The following is a 20,014-nucleotide window of genomic DNA, read 5'->3' as shown; positions in this document are numbered from 1 at the left end:
GCTAATATCAAATTTTGAGGCTTCTTCACATTATTTCAGCTGAGTAACTCATATGCACAGAAATAAGATCATATAAAGTCTGTGTAAAGATTTGAAAACACATTTTAATGGAATAAGGTCAATTTAAGTCATCTCTTCAGCCAACATAATGCATTAGAGATTCTGCAGGGGGATGTATAAAAGAGATAAAAGGAACAATGCACTACGGTTATGCTCCTTCATGCCTGTGAGAGCATGGCCTGAAGTCTGCCAGGCTCCTGGTAAAAGAACTGTCTCTAACTCATTGTACTCCAGGACGTGGGGGTCAAGCTTTTTGGTTTTAATCTTTGCAGTTTTGTAGAATTCAATTTGAATTCATGTGGAATATTGTCAGATGCAATTGAGAGGCTTTTACTTATTTATTCACCTGCAGAATCTGTACAGAAGATATGTAGGAGATTAAGAGCCAGATTGTCTGTCCTTGCAGCTGTACCTGAAAATAAATCTCCTTAAAAATATAAACAGTAAAACAACACATAAATGTATTTGGAATTGACACAGGAGAAGCAGTTACTCAGGATCTTATTTGCTAGTATGTGATTTAAAAACACAACTAATAAGCCTCAAAGATTCAGGCACATTTGTTTATCTCTGTTTTACCCAAATGAACATATCCACAAATGAAATTCATACTGAAGTGCAACTACATACCAGAGTACAATGCATTTCTGAGTAAATTCTGCGCTGAAAGTGGTACTTGTCCTTAAAACACAATTTTGAAGCCATTAAGGCATGCATTTTAAAACAGCAAATCCAAGCAATACAACAGGAACCTTTCAGCAACAGAACATTTTCTTATTTCCCCCGTTCTTAAAGACTTACTGCTTTTATTATTGCAAGACCAATTAATGCTGATGATATTTGATCATATATCAGTTTGTTACTTACAGACAAATGATTAGTCCCGTATACATACAGACAATAAGAGGTTTTCCAGAGTATGGCTCTTGTATTAGACCCTGAATATATCAACTTAAGAAATTGGGAAGGGGGCCTGCTTTTGCAGTTGATTTCTGTGTGTAAAGATGATGGTTATGCTGTAAAACTCCAGTATTGTTCATCAAAATTTACTTGTTCTTCATCTTTTAATAGCACTTCCCTTTCTGCTGCAGTGACGGTATTACAGCTGTGTACAGGAGTTCTCACCAGATATTTAGCACACAACTTTCTCTGCATGGTTTTACATTTTGTTCCTAAGGAAGTTTGTTGTGGTCATTAACTGCGTCCCCAACTTTGCATTAGAAGCAGCTCATTTTTTCCCTTTTGTTAATAAAAACCCCAAATAATTTATGATCTGTTGAAATAATATAAAGTATTGGTCTTTGCATGTAACAAATACAATTCTCCTGAAGAATGGAAATGCCCAGTGACAGAGGCTGCTACAACAGAACCTGAAGAAAGTAAAGCAGTAGGGTTACTTAATCCAGTATGGGGGAAAAAAAAAGTCTATGGAAAAAAAATTCAGTGTAAATACATATGTAAACACATTCAGAGGACTTCAAAAAAGCCTAGATGTCCAAATCCTTAGAATCAGCAGGATTGTGTCAACAATTTTATTATTTTTTAAAATGCTACCTTAAATTTCATTTGCAGGAAAGCTGTTTTTAATACATGCAAACACGTAGTTCTGAGATCTGTTCTCTCAATCATGAATCTTGGTAACAATTTCTGACTCAGATTGGTTTGTGGCAGTTTTCAGCAGCTGCAAACCTTGGCTTGTAATCTATTAATAATACATCAGCGATGTGTGCTTCTGCTTTCACATCTTCTATTTGGACTGGGGGGAGTGAGATTAATGCCTGCACTGAGCCCTTGCTGCTGTGTGCTGTCTGGGGCAGGGCTGTCAACTGCAGAGAAATGATCCTCAGACAACTGGATAAACCAGATACTGACACTAACAGAGCGTGTGACTGGTGTTAAGGTCAGAGATTTGGAGACTGTAGGATTGAAACCTTAAAGGTTTATGCACAGGATTGCCCCTCTGTGCTGTATATCCCTGACTTCCAGGGAGATACCTGTGAAGTGAAAGGTGTGTGTGATTCTTTGTGGACCCAGGCCTTTTGTTTCACCAAATTTACTGTCTCTTCATTCCCTCCTTCGGAAAGTGGTTACTTCATGTGCTAAATATATGATCCAAAATGAATAAATAAATAAAATCAAACTTTATACATAGGATGAAGAATCTGAAAATGAGCTCCAGACCCCTGCCATGTTATACCCTATCCTCTACGGTTTGTGTCATCATATCAAGAGGGAAATAAAACCAGCTTATAAAAATGTCTGATTCGCATTGTCACCGGTGCTAGGCACAGCTTTCTAAAATAAGTACTAAAAAATAAATCAGAGTCTAACATCTCTTTTTCATGTTTAAGTTTATATCCCAAGAAATAAATCTACCATCCTCACAAGAGACCCAAAATTACATCAGTTTCATCTAAACTGTGTGGCGAAAGTATGTATTCTGGTCTGGTGCTCTTGCTCTTTGTAGGGCTGAAGCACGCCTTTAATCCTTACAGCTGCTGAATGTTGCTTTATAATTCTATTTTACCATATACTAAATTACTTTTCTGTATTTACAGCAAAAAGGTTTATTGTTTGAATTTGCAGCTTTACATCAAGTATGCAAAGTAGGTGAAACATATTTGCAGTACAGCTTGTCAAGACAATATGGAAAACATTGCTTTGGTGAGTTTTCAATATATTTATATGTATTTTAAAATACATTTCTAAAGATGAGTAATTTTGAAAAAAGGAGCTAAAAGAAGGCCATTTATTTAGACAAGAGATACAATGAAAAACAGAGTTTTCCAAGGGCTGAGCATCCAAGGTAGTATTTACATGATCCCAACTCAGATTTACTAATGCCGTTTTTGCAGTAGTACTCTGAAGAATCAAGAATCCAACCAAATGTTATCAGCAGAAATCTTCAAGAAAACTGAATGTCAGGTATTTGCCAAAATATAGTTTTAAAATATACATACGTTAATACTAATACCAGAAATGTTTCACACCCAGCTCAGCTCTGCACAGGAAATATTTTTCTGCAGTTAAGTCAATCTGCTATTTTTCAGCAAATCACAGACCCTCATTAAAGCGCACACATAACCATTTTAAGGAATCAGAACTCTAATCAGAAAAATGCAGAGGCCGTGGTAACAATAATATCTGACGGAGCTTGCCTACCACAGTGACACTGTACAGCTTGAAGTTCAAGAATGTGCAACCTCTATATTCCCTAAAAGCCTTCAAACAACTCTTCAGAGCAATACCTGGCTATTACTCGCCTCTAAGTAAAATGGTAGTAACTTCCTCATTGGGAGTGATAATTTTTCTGACATCCCTATTGTGATTTTTTCTGACCATTCACATGTACTTGAAAATTGATGTCTTACTACACTATCTGCTTGACAAGGACACCAACCATGGCTAAATCCCACTTATTCTATTAGATCATCCGTAGCTAAACAGAGCATTTACTTCTAGTTAACTTGAGTGGCTGATAAAACCAGAATTATTTTTTGTTAAATATACTGCTCTTTCCATCCTCTCTTTTTAGCCTCTTCACATCTTCTCCTTCAAGATGTTTCTTCCTTTTCTCAGACTTTGCAGCTTGCTCCTTCCTTTGTTGATTTTCCTGTATTCAGGCAAAATGACAAACAGAAAATTAAATAAGACGACTTACTAGAGGAAACAAACAAACAAAAAACCAGTTAATATACTCAGTTTGCAATGAAAAGCAATGCTAAATATGTCCTATAAACACTTAAAAATGACATTGCTCAGCTGCTGGGGTTTGAGAGCAAATAGCACAACAAAGCTTCCTGGTCAATCCCTTCCCTATCTGATGATGTTACCAGCAAATGAGTTCATTGCTTTAACTGATTTTTTCATTGATTCAACTGTGGACTGAAATGGGATTCTTAATGAATCCCTTTGTCCACAAAACACAACATTTGTTTAACTTAATTAGCATTCTAGGTATTTATCTTGTAGCAACCTTGATTTTATATTGTTGCATTCAGGGATCTCTACCAGAAATTTCAGGAACCTTTCAACTCTGTTAAACAATAATTCACAGTTTCTCTTCAAGCTCCCATTAAATTTGCCAGATGTATTTCTACACTAGTGTTCAGCAGCAGACATGCCCAGGCTGCATAAATCCCAGTCCTGTTAGGATTTATGCAGACAGATAGGACTCTGGTTTCCTTAGAGGTTTTGGTACAGGGATGATAGGGTTTGTGGAGGAAAAGAAAGAATCTGAATGATTACTTCTAGTACAGGAAGACCTTTACTCAGTGGAGGAGTGTTTCTGGGTTTTGGTAGGAAACACAGTCGTAGGAGAGAGTAGCTCTGAACTGCTATGCTAACTGCTGCAGCAAGACATCAAGATGACTAAAAGCCATTTTCTTAAAACCTTATGGAGTCCTTGTTCCAGAGCTGCAATCGTCATCAGAACATTGCCATCACCACCTGGAAGATCGCCTGCTTTAGATTAGCTGCGGACTGGTTGCAATCAATGTGTTGTAGGTAGATCAGTGGTTGTTGGGCTTGTTGTCGTAGGGATCTGTGATGCTAAGAGGAGTGTGCTGCTGTGTCATATTACAAAATTTAATAATGTCCAGGAAGATGTTGATGATTAGTACAGATAGGGTTCCTGTTGAGACGTCTGGACTACTTTGCAGGGGTTTGGCAGCACAAAATAGTACTGATAGTACTAAGTCTCATAGTACTGATAGATGTGGTTGATTGCTATGGATCACCTGCCGCTATTTCCATGAGAAGTCCCAAGAAACACGCACAAGTTTCTTAAATCTTTTATAGAAGATAAAAGCCTAGGATCCTTTGTTCCACAAAAACTTCCAAACAAATGAAACAAACTTGTGAAGATCAATAGAGCTAGTCTCTCAGAAATACAGGAGCATTGTAGGCTCAAGGTTATGGGGACCTTCCCTGGATGCCTAGAAAACAAGAATTAAAATGGTGCATTCTTGACAAAGAAAGAAAAAGATACATTTTCCCTAAATGGAGAGTGCTTCTGAAAAAAAAGAGGTACAGTTGGTGAAGTTTTATGGGGAGGCTAAAAGCCTTTCATCATTGTATACCTCCCACGTGCTTGCCTGATAAATTCCTGCTGTGTTTTAGCATATTGTCTTGGAGATATTATGGCTGCTGAGAGGCTTGCAGATCTGCGAGCCCTGGGAGAATCTTTCTATATAACATGCCACAAGAAATTAAAGAGGTGAATTCAGGGATATGTTGTCCTGCTACCTAAGCAGCACGCACTGTACTGAAAGCAAACCAAAACACCTTAGGAAAAAAATTTATGGGTTGAGCCAGCCTAAACTGAATTGTTCAGAGAAATTAAAAAAAAAAAAAAAGAAAAGAAAAAAAGGGCAATTTGACACCAACATGCTGTTAACAGAATTTCTTCAATGCAAGAAAATCCACCAAGGCAGAGGAATGAATGTTCACAATCCTTTCTCCATCTCCTGGATTACTGAAGGCAGCTGTATGGATGAGATTAAATAAAATGGGTGTCATTTTGGATTTACACTTTGTGGGATGTTAGATACTTACTTGATCTTTGAATTAGAAGACGCTCCATGACAACTGTTTATCCCCACACTATCTAAAGCACATCCTGTTCCAGCACCATATGCACCCTACTGAGGAGCAGCTGCTCCAGCTCGGTTATCCTAGGGGAGCACTCAGAGAATCTATCCCTGCACAGCGCTGTCTGTATAACCTCTATGATCATCTGAGTGCTTCCTAGAGCAGATTTTGTTTAACATTTTTTCTCCTTTTCCTGAAATTAGACAGCCTCTTTGTGGGGAGCTCCCCACTTTGAACAGCTGCAAGTGCTAAGGGAAATAAAATGTTTCTCCCAATCCTCTATAATCACAGTGTTTCTTTTTTTCCCCGCAATTTTACAACTCAGTTCTCAGTGTATCTGCAATTCTGTTTTTTATCTTGAGCTGGGAAGCTATTTTCTCTCCATCTCCTTCCTCCTGCCATCTGGTCCCTTGACTTTTTGAGAAGTCGGGGAACGTTCAGCCCTGGGTGAAAACCAGCTCCTTTCTGTGTCAGGGGTGGTGTCTGAAAAATTTTTTTCCTCTTTAAGTAGATGGAGAGGAAGAAAGCGGATTCATATTATCAAATTTCATTTGTGTAGATATGTTTTTGTTACTTGAGGGATAAGAAACCAGAACAAGCCCTCAGGAATGGAGAGGAACTTTGTTTAAAAAAAAAAAAAGTAACAAAACCAAATTGTCCCTGTGAAAGCTCACTATTTATCAGAATGATTTCTTATTTGATGTGAACACTGAAAGATAACATTAAGTATTTTTGTAGTGTTAAGAGACCTGCTTAAACAGAACATTCACATCAAAATAAGTGACAATTTATCCTTAAAGACTCCTAAGTCAAATGGCAATAGAAAGAAATGCTGTATTTGTCTGATTCCAGTGTAAAAATCAATATCACAAAACAATAAAATGATTTAAAAATGAAAACCTTAAACTTTTCAGGATGTTGCAGTTTCAAGCACAGTGTCTTTACTACAATGACAGGCAGAAAGCAAGGCAAAAAGGCAGAGAAGATTACATTACAGCTCTGTAACGGAGGTAACGTGCATAAATTGTGGCTAACAGTCGTGGTACCTCTGAGGTGAGGAGCTGCTGAGAAACGGAACAAAAAGTAGGGTGAAAGGGAGTTTGCATGGTGTGCAGACAAAAGGACTGTGAAAAAGCAGCATCCAAAAATGTAGTTTAAATCTTCTGCAGCCGTACTAGGTCACTACGTAACTCTTACTTGGGACTGCTTCTGAAAAGCCCTGCACTTTCTGGAGTTACCCTTCCTGGCAGCTTTCCAGTGTAGCTCTCCACGGATCCTGAGCCATGATGTTCTTGACTCTCCTAATTCTTTACTTCCTGCATAGATATTTTAAGAACTTGAAGGGCTAAGTATATTGCTGAAGGATGTGTGGTCTGTAGGATTTTTTTCCAGACTCTCTGTGGCACTATCACATTGCTTCTGGGCCTGGGTAGTGGTATGGCTTGCAAAATTGAAGCCTGGTGTCTCACAGGAGGAGAAGGTAGTAGGAACATAGAGAATACCTTTTTCATCCTTTGTCTTCAGACACTTGCTCAGAAGCTCCTTTGTATTTATCTGAAACTATGATCTCCCCTAAAGCACCCCTCACTCTCTCTTGCCCTGACATTGCTCAGCACAGATGTGTCTATTCTGGCAATAATTGTAAATGTCAAATCCACACTTGGGCTCTGTTGGAGTCAGTAATATGTATATACAGATACTGGAAGACACTATCACCTGGCTTGATGAAAACCCTAGGGAATCACAGAATCGTTCAGGTTGGAAAAGACCTCTAAGACTATCTAGTTCAACCTTTAACCTAGAACTAAAGTCCACCACTCAACCAAGTTCTAAATCTACACGTTTCTTGAAGACCTCCAGTAAAGGTCTTAAGTACATTATTTCAGGCATGATGTATGCAGTAGGGAATGTGAACTGGAAGTTTACTAATTGGATAACGGTCTGCACAACTTTTATGGTGAAGTTGCTGTTTTCTTACTCCTTAGTGCAAGGACTAAGGTCTTGTAAAAAAAAATCAGTTGCCAATAAGGAGATTTGCACTTTTGTAGTGGGCACAAAACATGCAGTTTTGAACTAATGCATTAAAATATCTACATGTAAAAGTATTTTCCAATTAGAGTTTGCCTATTAGAAAATTTACTTTCTGCCTATTGGCAAAGGCTGTAAAACATGTCAGAGGTTGCTCATTCTTTCACATGCCACCAAGCTCCTATTGCATTGAGGCCCAATTAATAATTTTACAGTGGGATTAACATCTTTGAGAGGTCTTAGTTCTCTGTAACAAAAGAATAGAAATAAAAAAATAAAATAAAATTGTATTTGCCCACATGATCATTTCTTTCTGTAGACTGTGAGCAAATAAGCAGTTACTTTCATTTACTCCTGAGCCAGGGTTTTGGTAGCCCAGCTTGGAGTAGGAAAAAAAATTATTCTTGTCATTAAAAAAAATAAAGAAAGAAGAGGAAGAAGAAGAAGAAATTCTCAATCTATTTCTAAAGAGTCACAAATGAAAACCACCTGTAAAGCCTTGAGGAAGAGCTCCCTGAAGGTTTTCATTGTGTTAAATACATCTTCCAAGGACAACTTTTTTCGGTCTTCACAAAGGTAATCAGCAAGTTCTTCCTTCTTCTTTTCAATGCTGGCAAACTCCTCCTGCAGGTCTTTTGAAGCACTGATGCTGCCCTGAGACACATATTGCAACACAGTTTATGCACGTTAAGAAACAACACCCAAGACCCAACACCCAAGCCAATTAACACTGAGCAATTGGGTTTTGAAAAGCTGACCATTAAGATTGGGTCACACTGTGCAATATTGTCTTAACCGAACTGTCTGCATCACCTTCAGTTTCATTTGGACCAAGGCAATGCACTGTATGCTTCCACTTTCGTCGTACAACCAGGTGGAAATTTGGCACAACCTGGGATGACCAATCTTGGTGATACACAGCACCAACACTTGTTCCTTCTAGCTTTAGTTACATAGCCTGTTCTGAGAATATTTAAAGCTAGGTTGTTTGGAAATATGTGCAGAAAAAACATTCTGTAAATCTGTTCACTTCTTTTTTTTTCCCCCAAAGAACAGTGAGACAAAACATGTTACTGTCCTATACGTATTTATAGTTGTATCCTACATTTCATTTTTAGCATCTTCCTTTCTTTTGCCCACATGCAGAGCTGCCTGGTCCTCAGCTGTTTCCTTATCACAATATCACGTTGCAGAATTGGAGAAAAAAATGTGCCCCTCGTCTACCACAGCACTCATCGTTAGGACCCCCTTCCCACAGACCTCTGCACCAATTTGCCACCCAAATTTTGGTGTTTTCTCTTGAGAAGAGATTGAAAGTGTTTGGAAAGAAGGATGGGAAAAGCATTGTACCCACTTTACATACTTGAACAGATTTTGCGTGCTGTATTTTTAAATCCTCCGTCGACAGAAATAAACGCTTCTCTATTTCCAACAGTTTCTTCAAATTGGCACTTGCCTCAGCCCGCATAGCATCGAAGTGAAACCTGAAAGGCCCACAAAAGGGATAGTAATTAAAGGGGTGAATCTTTTGTTTTCAGTAAGTTAAAAGGTTATTGTAAACACATCTCTCCAAATGAATATAGGATTAGTTGCCCAGTTCAGACCCTGCTTTTGCAGGTAATTCTCCTCCATATAAACCCTTTTCTCTCAGCGTTTTCTGAGTGTTTTCTCAACCCCCCCATCTGAGAAAGTAGCCATGCTCCTGCCTGTGCTACCTACCGAGAAAGCCTGAGGAAGAATCTCACTGTTCTAGCGTCCAAAAACCTCCACAGTTTCCAGCCAATTCTTATTCATAGACAACACACTCATCTCTTGTGCCAATACTGTCATTACTTAAGTGGTTCTTTTCCCTCTTCACTGTTTTTCTCCCTCATCTATTTATAATCCAAAATTATGCCTCTCCTCAGTTAGTTTAACTCACGTGGAGGGCCAAACGTTACGCTGCAGAGCCAACAAACATTTTATGCTTCAAACAGACACTTTTGCCAGAAAAAAATAACTGAATAGGCAAAACCTGATGTTGTGTTACAAGATGCATCCAGATGTGAACGGTGTTAGAAGAATGCCTTGCAGGATTTACACTATAAACAGCTATCTGGGTATTAATTAGCAGATCAATTTTATGTTTGAGGGTTTGACTAGACTTGAGAGCAATTATTTTTATTTCATCAGTAAGATTTAGTTTCAGATAAGAAAAGTATCTCTATTATTGCCCAAACCAAAAAGAAATTGATGCTTCACAACAACATCCAACTTAAATTCTGCACAGATAACTAGCAAAAACCTTAACACAAAAAGCCCTAATCCTATATTAATGCTTTCTGTATTGCTGAATTAAAATACTTTTTACTTTTAATTATTTAGGAGCTACTTAATGTCAATCCACCTCCAGATTTACAGGTTACCTCTGCTTCTAGTTACAAGGGGAATTAAAACACTACAAGGTTCCCATGAGTTTATAACAAGAGTAAAAATGTTAATCCTGGTGTAATAAATCTGGATTTTGAATTTGGCATATCTCCCACATGGTTCTTTTGAGCTGAACAGAATGAGCTGGTGTTAGACTCACCATAAACAGACTTTTTTTTTCCCCCTCTACCCACATGTATTGGAAACTTTTGCTGATATTTAACTCAGGGACTCCTGTGGTTCCTGATTGCTAGTAAATTGCCCTAGCCATTCCCTCCTTGACCCAAGTAGCTTCTGATGGCCTTGCACATGAATATGACTGAAAAGTTTCAGGAAATGTATGCATTTTTTCCATGATTCTTAATATGATCCTCAAAAATGAAGTTCACTATTTACTCAGTTTTACCTCTAAGGTAGTACAGGAACATTCAAAAGAAAAATAACACAGAGCACCACAGAAAAAGTTGTAAGCAGATTGATTTACAAATCTCAAAACTGTTTGGAGTCAGAAGGGAAACTCTCGCTCACACAGCAGAGAAGTCCTGTGACCTTATTACACCACCATAAATGACTCAGATCCTTGTTGGCTATAAAGAGGCTGGCAATTCGTACATGACAAAAACAAACAATAATGTCCTACCCTGCAGCCTTGGAAACAAAGTCAAGATCTCTGGGAAGCTGCAGCAGGTCTGCGTGGTTTTTTTCAACCTCCTAAAATTGAAGTGAAAGATGGTTACCTTCCACTGTTAGTCAAAGAGTAAGAAAGTCTTTCAAGCTGAACAATATCTGGATTGAAAAATTAACACTTCAATTTTCCTCCTTATAAGTCCTGGGGTAAGTTTAGCCTCACCTATTCTTTTCTGTAATAGTTGGCAACTGTGGGAAGGAAAGAAGAAATAAAAAAGAGGCTCTTAACTGCTCAGGCTTACATCCCATGTGCTGCTACAGTGCACAAGCTGATCTGAGATTTTTTTTCTTCGTATCACTAAAATTAACCTCATCTGACAGATGCATTTGGAAGGCATGTCACCACGAGAGAGCAGTGGCAGAAGAGAGAGAAAACAGCCAGCAGACATGCTAAGCAAACCTGAGGAAGAAAACCTAATGTTAGCTCCCTAAACATTGCTGCAAATGGGTTTTATCCTTCTTTCCCAGAGAGTGGTGGCAAAGTTTTCATCATATTTCAGGCACAGAGGCTCACCCTCCAGATGTCTACGGTGGGGTGGTACCGAAATTAAAGTCCCTTAGCTTTTGAGGAATTAATATTAGAGAATAAAACACACAGGAATAATTTGACAGTTCCCTTGTACCTCCAAAATATGGTGAAGCAGAGTAACGTGGCTTTTGTTTGCTTTTGTTTCTGTTAGTCTGAGCAAGGCACTGATTTTAAAACCTCCAGCATCTCCCGTGTGATGCCCCTGGAAGATAGGGAAAAAAGTTCCTTGCTTCATTTGTATTTTATGCTGTTTTTAGAAGTATAGCAATTAAAATACCATCTTACTTACGTAGTTCAGAAAGTTTCCGACTTTAAGAATCAATTGACAGAAAACTGGCAGTCGCTGACTAGTAAGAAGTGCTAAGAATAAAGAGAGACATTTTCAATAAATTAATTGTAGTTATCTGAAGTAAGTTTCTCCCTAGGTTTAACAGTGGGGTAACAAAATTTTCATCCAAGGTTATATAAAGCCACTTTTATGGATTAAGAAATCAGCCAGTACAGAAATAATTCAACTGAATGGAAGTGGAATGAGTAAGTTTCTATTGTGGTCTCTTCTCTACAAATATATGGAAAACTATTTTTCCCATCAAGCTTGGAGTATGGATGTGTCATCACTGCACGTGAGAAAGAACTGCATATGGAAAAAGTATTTAAGTTTTTGAAAGTCAGTGGCCCCCATTTTCAGTACATTTATTCTAGGTTAAGAAAAGCAAAGAGCTTTTTTGCCTCGTTATCATCATTGGTGAGCGTGATAACCAGAAGTTGTGCACTCGGGCATCAGAAACTGGGGGGTAAGGATCAATTTTTTGGCAAAACTAGCAAGAAATGCTGACCCCACCCAACACAATGGGGCAGAGTGAGACTGCAGGGAGCTGTTGATAGTAAAAGTAAAGAGTACCTATAGCACTGACATCAAACAGCTGGGCACAGCCAAGTTTTCTATACAAACAAACAAAAATTTTACTGTTTAACTGTTCAACAAAAGGTCAGTGTCTCTCAAACTATTGCAGTGAAGCTTGAATCCATGGGTTACTCAGAAAGAACTGAGTTAAAACTAAAACCAAGGATAATTCTGTGTGGAGGGTGCTTCTGAAACGTCATCGCGGACATCTGTTTTGGAAGCCAGAACAGATTGTGGTATGTCACTGTGGCCTGCTCCATGCAACCTGCATGGGCTGGAGGAAAAATTGGAACGGACTCGTTGTTGTGGACAAAAGTCACTGCTACACACAAAAATTCGGCTTATATTCAAACAAAATCTGGCATTGACATATAGGAAATTTCCTCCTTCTCTACAGGGGCCACTGATGGAGGAGAGGCAATGTGTTTGGTTTATTTGTGTCAGCAGAAGCTCCACAGCAAGGCAGAACAGCACAAACTACAGTTCTGCAGGGTGAACTCCAGAAGCAGGAATCCGTAGAACCTTTTTGATATTCACTACACATTCAGCAATTAAAAGGTTAATTTTGATTAGATTATAGCATATGCTATTAGAAATAGCATCAATAGTAGGAATAGAAGAGGAGCTTCCTGTGACTGAGCACTGGGCATAGACACATCACCAATGCGCTTACTTTCACATGCTGTCCTGATGGCTTTTGCTTTTGGCCACAGACACTCCAGCAGAAATTTTGTTTCCTCACAAATCAGCATACATTCAATCCGCAACTGGTAGCTACAAGAGATTGAGGGGGTGGGAGGTGGCAAAAAACATGGGCCTAATTAATTTATATTCAGCAGGAGAATCGCCCATTTTAGGCAAAGTGCAGTACCATCATTGTTATGTTCGCTTTAATGGTCTGACACAAGATCGTTCTCACTGAACTGCATTATAAATACATCAAACACTTAGACATTTCCAAAGATATCCTAGAAACAATTATCATCTCCTCTTTCAGAAAGCAATGTTGCTCTGAAATCTGGCAGTGATTTCCTTGCATAATGAGGCAATAATTTTTGATGGTTCCTGGGCAGCACTAGCTAGGATTTTTGTTTTTCCTTTTAACTTCCAAAATAGAAATTCTGACTATTTTGCCGTGATGCCCTTTAATGATATTTATGCCTAACCATGGATTAATTTTGTGCAAGAGTCATGAATACATTTTCTAAAGTAAATTTAAAGCTAGATATACATTTGAGAAAAATAAAAGCCACATTTTCACCACGACAGTTTCAAAAAAGCATCTCAGGCTCTGGGAGAGGCAACTGTTCAGATTTATGCAGGCTATTCCTATGATTTATATTGCTGTATATTGCTGTATTTTCAAGAGGAGCACAAAGGTTTCTTTGTATGTATATCATCTGACTTGGTAGAACTCAGGAAAATCTGGGAGGTGGTCAAAGCACAGGCACTGCTGTGATTCACCCCTAGGTTTGTGGCCTCCTTTTTGTGTAATGGAGTCTCTCAAACACGGATGGAGTGAGTCAGCAGCCTGGTGGCCGGATTCAGTCTGCACCTTTGTGCCATACAGTAACTGCAACGGTCAGAATTTTTCTCACAGCCTTATTAATACCAAGGTTAATTTAATATTAGTTTGCCAAAGGTATCTGCTTGGCCTGTGGGAAGGAAAGGTTTCTCCAGCCAGCCATTCAACTAGAAGTCAGATGGTTTATCCTGAACACTGAGCGTTAGAAATATCCCTGTTAGAAATATTTCCTGTACTAGAGTACAGGAGACAGAGTCCTTGATTCTAGCAAGGGTCACACTCACGGGCTGAAAACAAAGAAAGTTTTGCTTACCTAGGAACTTCCAAGAGATGGAGGTAAAACTGGTCTGCATTTGCTAGTTCTGATCTTTCTTCTTTGCAAGACTTCAGGCTGTTTATCTGTCAGGGAGTAGAACAGTAAAATATCCACATAGATACTTCTGGTGTCCAGCGCGGGACCTGCTCACAGCTTCCTGCTCTACCAGTGGAAGTGTTTCAAGCTGGGTGCCAAGCACACCCAGCACCATCGGGGTAGCATGCTCACTACATACCTCATGGCCTTCAGGCAGCAGTTTAAGTAGCTGTTTCAGTATCTCAGCATCAAACTGGGATCTATCCCCTTTATGAATCATGTCGGCAATCTCTTCATTGGAGCTGTAGGAAACAGAGATGCCACGTGTGAAAGAGTTTTTGAAGCCTAAAGGAATTTTCCTAACAGATTAGATGTGCTTTCTGAACTTTGTTCATCCTCACACAGCAAACCCAGAGGGCTCTCCTTTAACTGTGGGTGTCCGGCATCACTGAGAAGAGATCTACTCTTGAATTTCTTTCACTGCTTTCTGCAAAGCCAAGGCTAAACTTGACATCTCTCCCCCCACTGAGAGGTATTTATGACTGTCTCAGAGTCTTACCCCAAATCCTTGCCTATAACTTTGGCAGACAACGTGTCTTTGAAGTGAATCCAGTCTGCTCTGCTTTGGACTCTGGAGAGCTCAGCCCTGGGCAGCCACCAGTGCTGACAGAGGCAGCACCCAGCTGCGGAGCAGCCCCATCCATCACCTCACTGATCCCACAGCCACTAACTGCTCTCAGGAGAGCTTAGCCACTGCCCAGGGAATCAGAGAAAAGAGATATCAGCTGGCTTAGGCCATTCACAGCTCTTCTCCATTGGAAAGCAGAGTTTGCGATGGAAAAAGTTTTAAAAATCCCTCAGACTGATTATGATTTATTCTTAACATAAAGGAACTTCTAGCCTCAGTTTCTTTTCGAAGCCCTTGTAACACGGGCCATTGCACAAAAGGGGAAGGACAGAGTAGAAAATCCATCTTCATCCTACAGTAGTTTCATGGAATCTGAAAGTAAAGATATTTTGCTAAAAACTAATACAGATTCCTTTCTTCTGCTTGATTTCATTCCTCTGTGAGGACTGTGACTTGGCAGATTCCCATTTGCTTAATTACAGAAACCATTTCCTATTTATAGAAAAAATGAATAAAAACTATGTATGATTTTGGACCTGAACTCTTCAAGATATCTCTTAAAAATTAAGTAATTTGGAACATCCAATCAGGAACCTCCACTAAGAGTTCCTGCCACGAATTGATATTAATGTCAATAACACCATATAGAGAGATGTTTCCTTGTAATTTTGTTGATATTTGTGGATATTGTCTCTTTAGGAATTAGCAATGTTGTTTTAGGTTCAATAACAATTTGAGACATGGTATTAGTTGTCTGGAAAGAGACTACCACACCTCTCTCTCTCTCTCTCTTTTTTTTTTTAATGTTGACTCCTTGTTAAAGAAAGATAGAGGTTATACAATATTCCTGTTAAATTTATATAATATCTGAAAAACATACATCAAATAAATACACTGATCTCCAAATCTTACCACTTAAATCGCTTCAGAAATACACTCAGAAGGAGACTTTTCTTTGGACCTATGAATGTGATCTGTCAAAAGATAAAAAGAGAAATGCAGTCATCTGCTTTAATTTTAACCAAAATTTTAGAGCTTTTGTTTGTTTGTTGGGCCATGTTATTACTAAAGAAAAATAAATATTATCAACGCTCTTAACTGATCAAACTCAGAGCAATTTACAAAAGTATATGTAGTAAGATCTATTTGAGAGATCTGATTTATTTGAGAAATGTTTAAGATTTTCAAAGACATACAGAACAGAAATGATTTGTTTTTAGAATATTCCAATTTTTAAGAATTAGCACTGTAATTCCCAAGTCCTCCCCTTCTAAGCAGTGTCCTCAGCAGAGATGCTTCACCTCGTTTAATTCTAAACCTCTCCTGTATCATTTTAAGGCAGTTTTAGTCAAAGGGTACCAGAATATCCCAGACTTTATACCTTAGTATAAAAGACTGCCAACAATAAAGAGTGAACAAGCTTTTCACTTCCAAGAATTTTGTCAGGATCTACAAAAAGTGAGCAGTCTGAGTACCTCTTTTGAATTCTTTTTTGGCCTTTTTTTCTCCTTTGGTGGCGTTGGTGGGACACAGAAAAGCATCTCCAAGCTTGTGTAGTCAGGCTCTATGAGCTCCTTGCTGCCACTTGGTACCACAGCCCACATGGAATGGCTTTCTAGAAGAGAACCACTCTTCAAGATCAACTACAGAGAAAGGAGCACTTTCAAGGCAGTGTGATTTGTGGAAAGAAAACACTTCAGAAGGTGAATGAAATATGACTCTGAAGGTATTCAAGAGACGTGTGGAATGTGGCACTAAGGGATATACTTCAGTGATGGGACTTGGTGGGTCATGTTGATGGTTGGACTCGATGATCTTGAAGGTCTTATCCAACCTAGACGATTCTATGATGCTCATTAGTTCTGGACTAATGTTAATTATTGAAGGGTGGCTGATCCCAGAGACAGCCTTCCTGAGTTTTGAAGGCTAATTAAATCTGGAAAATTACCTCCACATGTGAATCTCTGAACTGGAGGTAGCAGATGAAACCAAGGGGCTGCTCTAAATTCTTGTTACTATTGCTGATTGGCTACACAGTGCAGAATTATGGTATCCACACAGGGGATGTAGTGCCCAATTAGGTAAGTGTTCCTCCTTGCAGGAAAAAGGATTCCCAATCCCTGCATTATTGCCAGAATCATCAGGAGCCATCTGAATAACACACAGTACTTCAAACTACAAGCAGGTCTACAACACTAGAATCTTTAACAAAGAGTCTCACCTCCTTTTCTTCAGGGGAGATTGTGACAGTGTCACTGAAGTCATTGGGGTTGAGTCTGGGTTTGCAGCACTGCCCAAGAAAGCAGACTATGGCCCAAACAGTTTTTAGCACGCGTATTTATGTATTTTATCATAGCAGCAAATTCTTACCTCCCTGATGTCCCCCTTCCTTTGTGACAAGAACAATGGAGCAGTTTTATAAGATGTCTTGTGTGATACGAGCTTTAAACCTGCAGCGTAAATGGGAACTGAGTTCACACTCTCCTTGCTGAAGGCTGAACAGGCCATACACACCCCTTTGGCAGACCATGTTAACCACAGATCTTAGTGTTACTTTTTGTGGAAAAAAATAAAATAGAAATCACGTGGACATGGTCAGTACAAAATGAAGATGGAGGCTACATCCTGCCCTGAACATACGTGTTCCCCAGCCCTATTGACAATGGTTTTCAACCTTAGATCTTGGCTGATACATATTCTGGCTGTGCAAGAGGGGAAAAAAAAAAAAAAAAATACTTCAACTGAGAAGACACTCCAGGATGGTGTGCCAGGAGATCATTAGAAAAAAACCACAAGGCATTGCTTTTCCACACATCTTTCCACCCGATGTGCTTCAGAGTGTTTTGTAAAACATTAAACGATGTTGTACACCTTAATTAGTTTAACATTTACAACATCACTTAGGGATGACTAAGAGGCTGAGAAATTAAAAAGTTCAATTTTAGTGGCCACAGTTCGGTGCTTTTCTCAAGCTATTATTTCTTCCATTTATTAGCAAATGTTCTGGCTTTCCATATTTGTTAGTGATTACTGATTTTTATTTTTTTAAAGGAGTGAGGGTAAGAAATGGGGCCTCCTGTGTGACCCGAATTACTGAGCCAAGGCCTAGCTCCCAGCACTAGCATTTTTGTTTAGACATGGGGGAAATGGACCGATCAGCCTGGTTCTTTACAAACAGGCACGTACGTCTCACCACATCAGAGGGGAGCTTCTGCCAGTGAAACACCTTCATCCTCAACGTCGGTGTCTTCTTGGGGTGGGGCTGCCCTCCGTATCCACAGGTGAGATGGTTGCACGCAGGACTACCACACAGTGGAGGCGGTGGGAGCGATGGGGCATACATGCCAGGCACGGGAAGGGGTGGGGGAGGCACCTTATGCCCAGGAGGAAGGGATGGAGGGGGCGGCAGCAATGGTAGCAGAGCTGGCATGGCAGGCTGTCCTTGGGAGGATGAGGAAATACCTTGCTGGGATGGTGATGGGTTCCCTAGACATTGCTGAGGCTTCTTAGAATGGCAGGTTGTTGGAGAAAGTCTTAGATCTGCACTGGGGTTCTCCTCTTCTAAGTCCAGGTCAACCTGAATACATTTGTTTGCCTTCTGGACAGATCTTCTGGACAGTGATTTGCGATGATTCAGGCACTGCTTGGTTGGTAGCAGGTTCTCTGTGGTTTCCCCTGGTCCCATACTGCTGCTCTACAAGACAGTGAGAAGGCGCATGAGTTAGCAAGGTTCCCCATAGCTGCTGACTACTGTTAGCTCCCACAGAAAAACACAGAAGTAACAGCCACCTTCCCATCTAGATTAATAGCAGAAACATTTCTATCTGCTTCACAAGTGACATTTCCCAGTGGTTTCAGCTGTGTGAGTAGAGGAGCAAGGCACTGCTATTGGCCATAAGACTTATGCAAATCTCTTGATCCTTCTACCTCCTTGTTGTAGCATATAAAGGAAGGAAGGGCAAATGCTATCAGCATTATAAATCTCTACCTGGTTGCTTTTTTGCCCTGTTGCTCAGCCATTCAGTGGGATTTCTCTTTTGAGGAGGTAGATGAATTCTTCCTATGGCAGTAGCTGCAGATGCTGTATGCAGGGGACTTCTCAAGCAGCAGGGACACAGTCAGTCATTCCTGAGAAACCACGTCTTATATCAGCTGAAGAAGGGTGGGGATTTTAAGAGAAACTCCAGCCTAATAAATTAAACAAGCTGCAGCTGAGGATGACTTGAGCTGAACTGCTCAGGGACTTGTGACCACCCAGGGAAATAACTGACTGATAAGCAAAAGCATGAGTAAGATGGTCTTGCTTTGCCCTTTCACCAAATTTTAATCTAGAACAAATCTTTATTTTTGCCCTGAGGCTGTAGAATTTCTCTCAAACTTTCTTGCAAAACGGCATGAAAATGTCCCCATTTGGATTTGTGGTCAATTTTAAACATGGAACTGGACCTGCCAAAGTCAACAGAGATAGTCAGCCCTGGCTGGCTCAGGACTGGGTTTTATTTGCTTGACTGAATGAAGCTTTGTTTTGTAAACAGGTAAATTTTTTACGGATGAGCTGTGTCCTGGGACACTGAGACTCAGTAGCTCTAGTTAGCTTGTGACTCTTAGCTTGTCTTAAGACACCACATGTTTAACAGGGAATGAGGAGCGAACTATCAATGTTCCAGAAGCTGTCAGGGATTGCATGTAGGCAGAAACCAAGGCTCCCATCATCCCAGCCCTTGCACGAGTCTTTAATAAAACATATATCAGTAGCACATGTAGTTCTCATGGAGTTAACTGGATGAATACTTTCATTTTTGTGTTTAGCACAGGATCAGAGACTTGTTGTATATATACCATGTTTATGTTCCCAAAGGACCAGATTAATATTTACGAATGACCGTTTTCCTTGTGGCACAGCAATTTTAAGTAATGACTTGCACAAAAAAAACTCTTTAAGGGAACTGTATTAAAACCTACAACTGATGCATCATTATTCCATAGTGCTCCTCTACAGCACCTTCTAATTTGAAATAGTTTGTCTTTAAAACCTTGCTGTTTGTACTGATGACAGTGTCCAGATCTAATGACAGCCTCAGTAAAATTGTGAGCCAGGGGATCCAATGCAAATGAAAGACATAAATGTTTTGATATATGTTTTAATCATAATTTAGTAAGAAATTACTTATATTAAAAGGCGCTAAAGCTTAAATCAAAACTTTATTTACATATAAAATGGAAGCAGTTAAAATAGCTAAGATGAAGACATATAATAGAAAATGAATATTAAATATATATGCTATTTACTTGAATTAATT

At 39.4% G+C, this 20,014-nt stretch overlaps 1 protein-coding gene across 5 annotated transcripts; it reads right to left on the bottom strand.

Annotated features, from left to right (window-relative positions):
* Positions 1-1,684: 1,684 nt before the first annotated feature.
* Positions 1,685-18,871, bottom strand: LOC106037283 (inverted formin-2-like). 5 transcript variants are annotated; one of them, XR_010832019.1, is made up of 14 exons: positions 18,703-18,870; positions 17,901-18,408; positions 16,190-16,329; positions 15,627-15,688; positions 14,286-14,388; positions 14,048-14,133; positions 12,883-12,983; positions 11,595-11,665; positions 11,400-11,507; positions 10,730-10,800; positions 9,035-9,164; positions 8,170-8,334; positions 5,449-5,546; positions 3,534-3,673 (listed from the first exon to the last, which is right to left on the bottom strand). XR_010832019.1 is itself a non-coding variant. In XM_013183123.3 (13 exons), the coding sequence occupies exons 2-13, from the start codon at positions 18,397-18,399 to the stop codon at positions 3,551-3,553; spliced, it is 1,383 nt and encodes a 460-aa protein (XP_013038577.3). In that variant the 5' UTR covers positions 18,400-18,408; positions 18,703-18,871; the 3' UTR covers positions 1,685-3,550. The 5 variants fall into 5 exon arrangements, 4 of the variants coding, with proteins under 4 accessions (XP_013038577.3, XP_047925651.2, XP_047925653.2 ...); XM_013183123.3 differs by lacking the exon at positions 5,449-5,546 and having other exon boundaries at positions 1,685-3,673; positions 18,177-18,408; positions 18,703-18,871; XM_048069694.2 differs by lacking the exon at positions 5,449-5,546 and having other exon boundaries at positions 1,688-3,673.
* Positions 18,872-20,014: the final 1,143 nt, after the last annotated feature.

The sequence above is a fragment of the Anser cygnoides genome, chromosome 5 (genome assembly GCF_040182565.1).
Source record: "Anser cygnoides isolate HZ-2024a breed goose chromosome 5, Taihu_goose_T2T_genome, whole genome shotgun sequence".
Lineage (NCBI taxonomy): Eukaryota > Metazoa > Chordata > Aves > Anseriformes > Anatidae > Anser > Anser cygnoides.
Note: the sequence above shows the minus strand (reverse complement) of the source record. Positions and strands in the feature narration are given on the sequence as shown.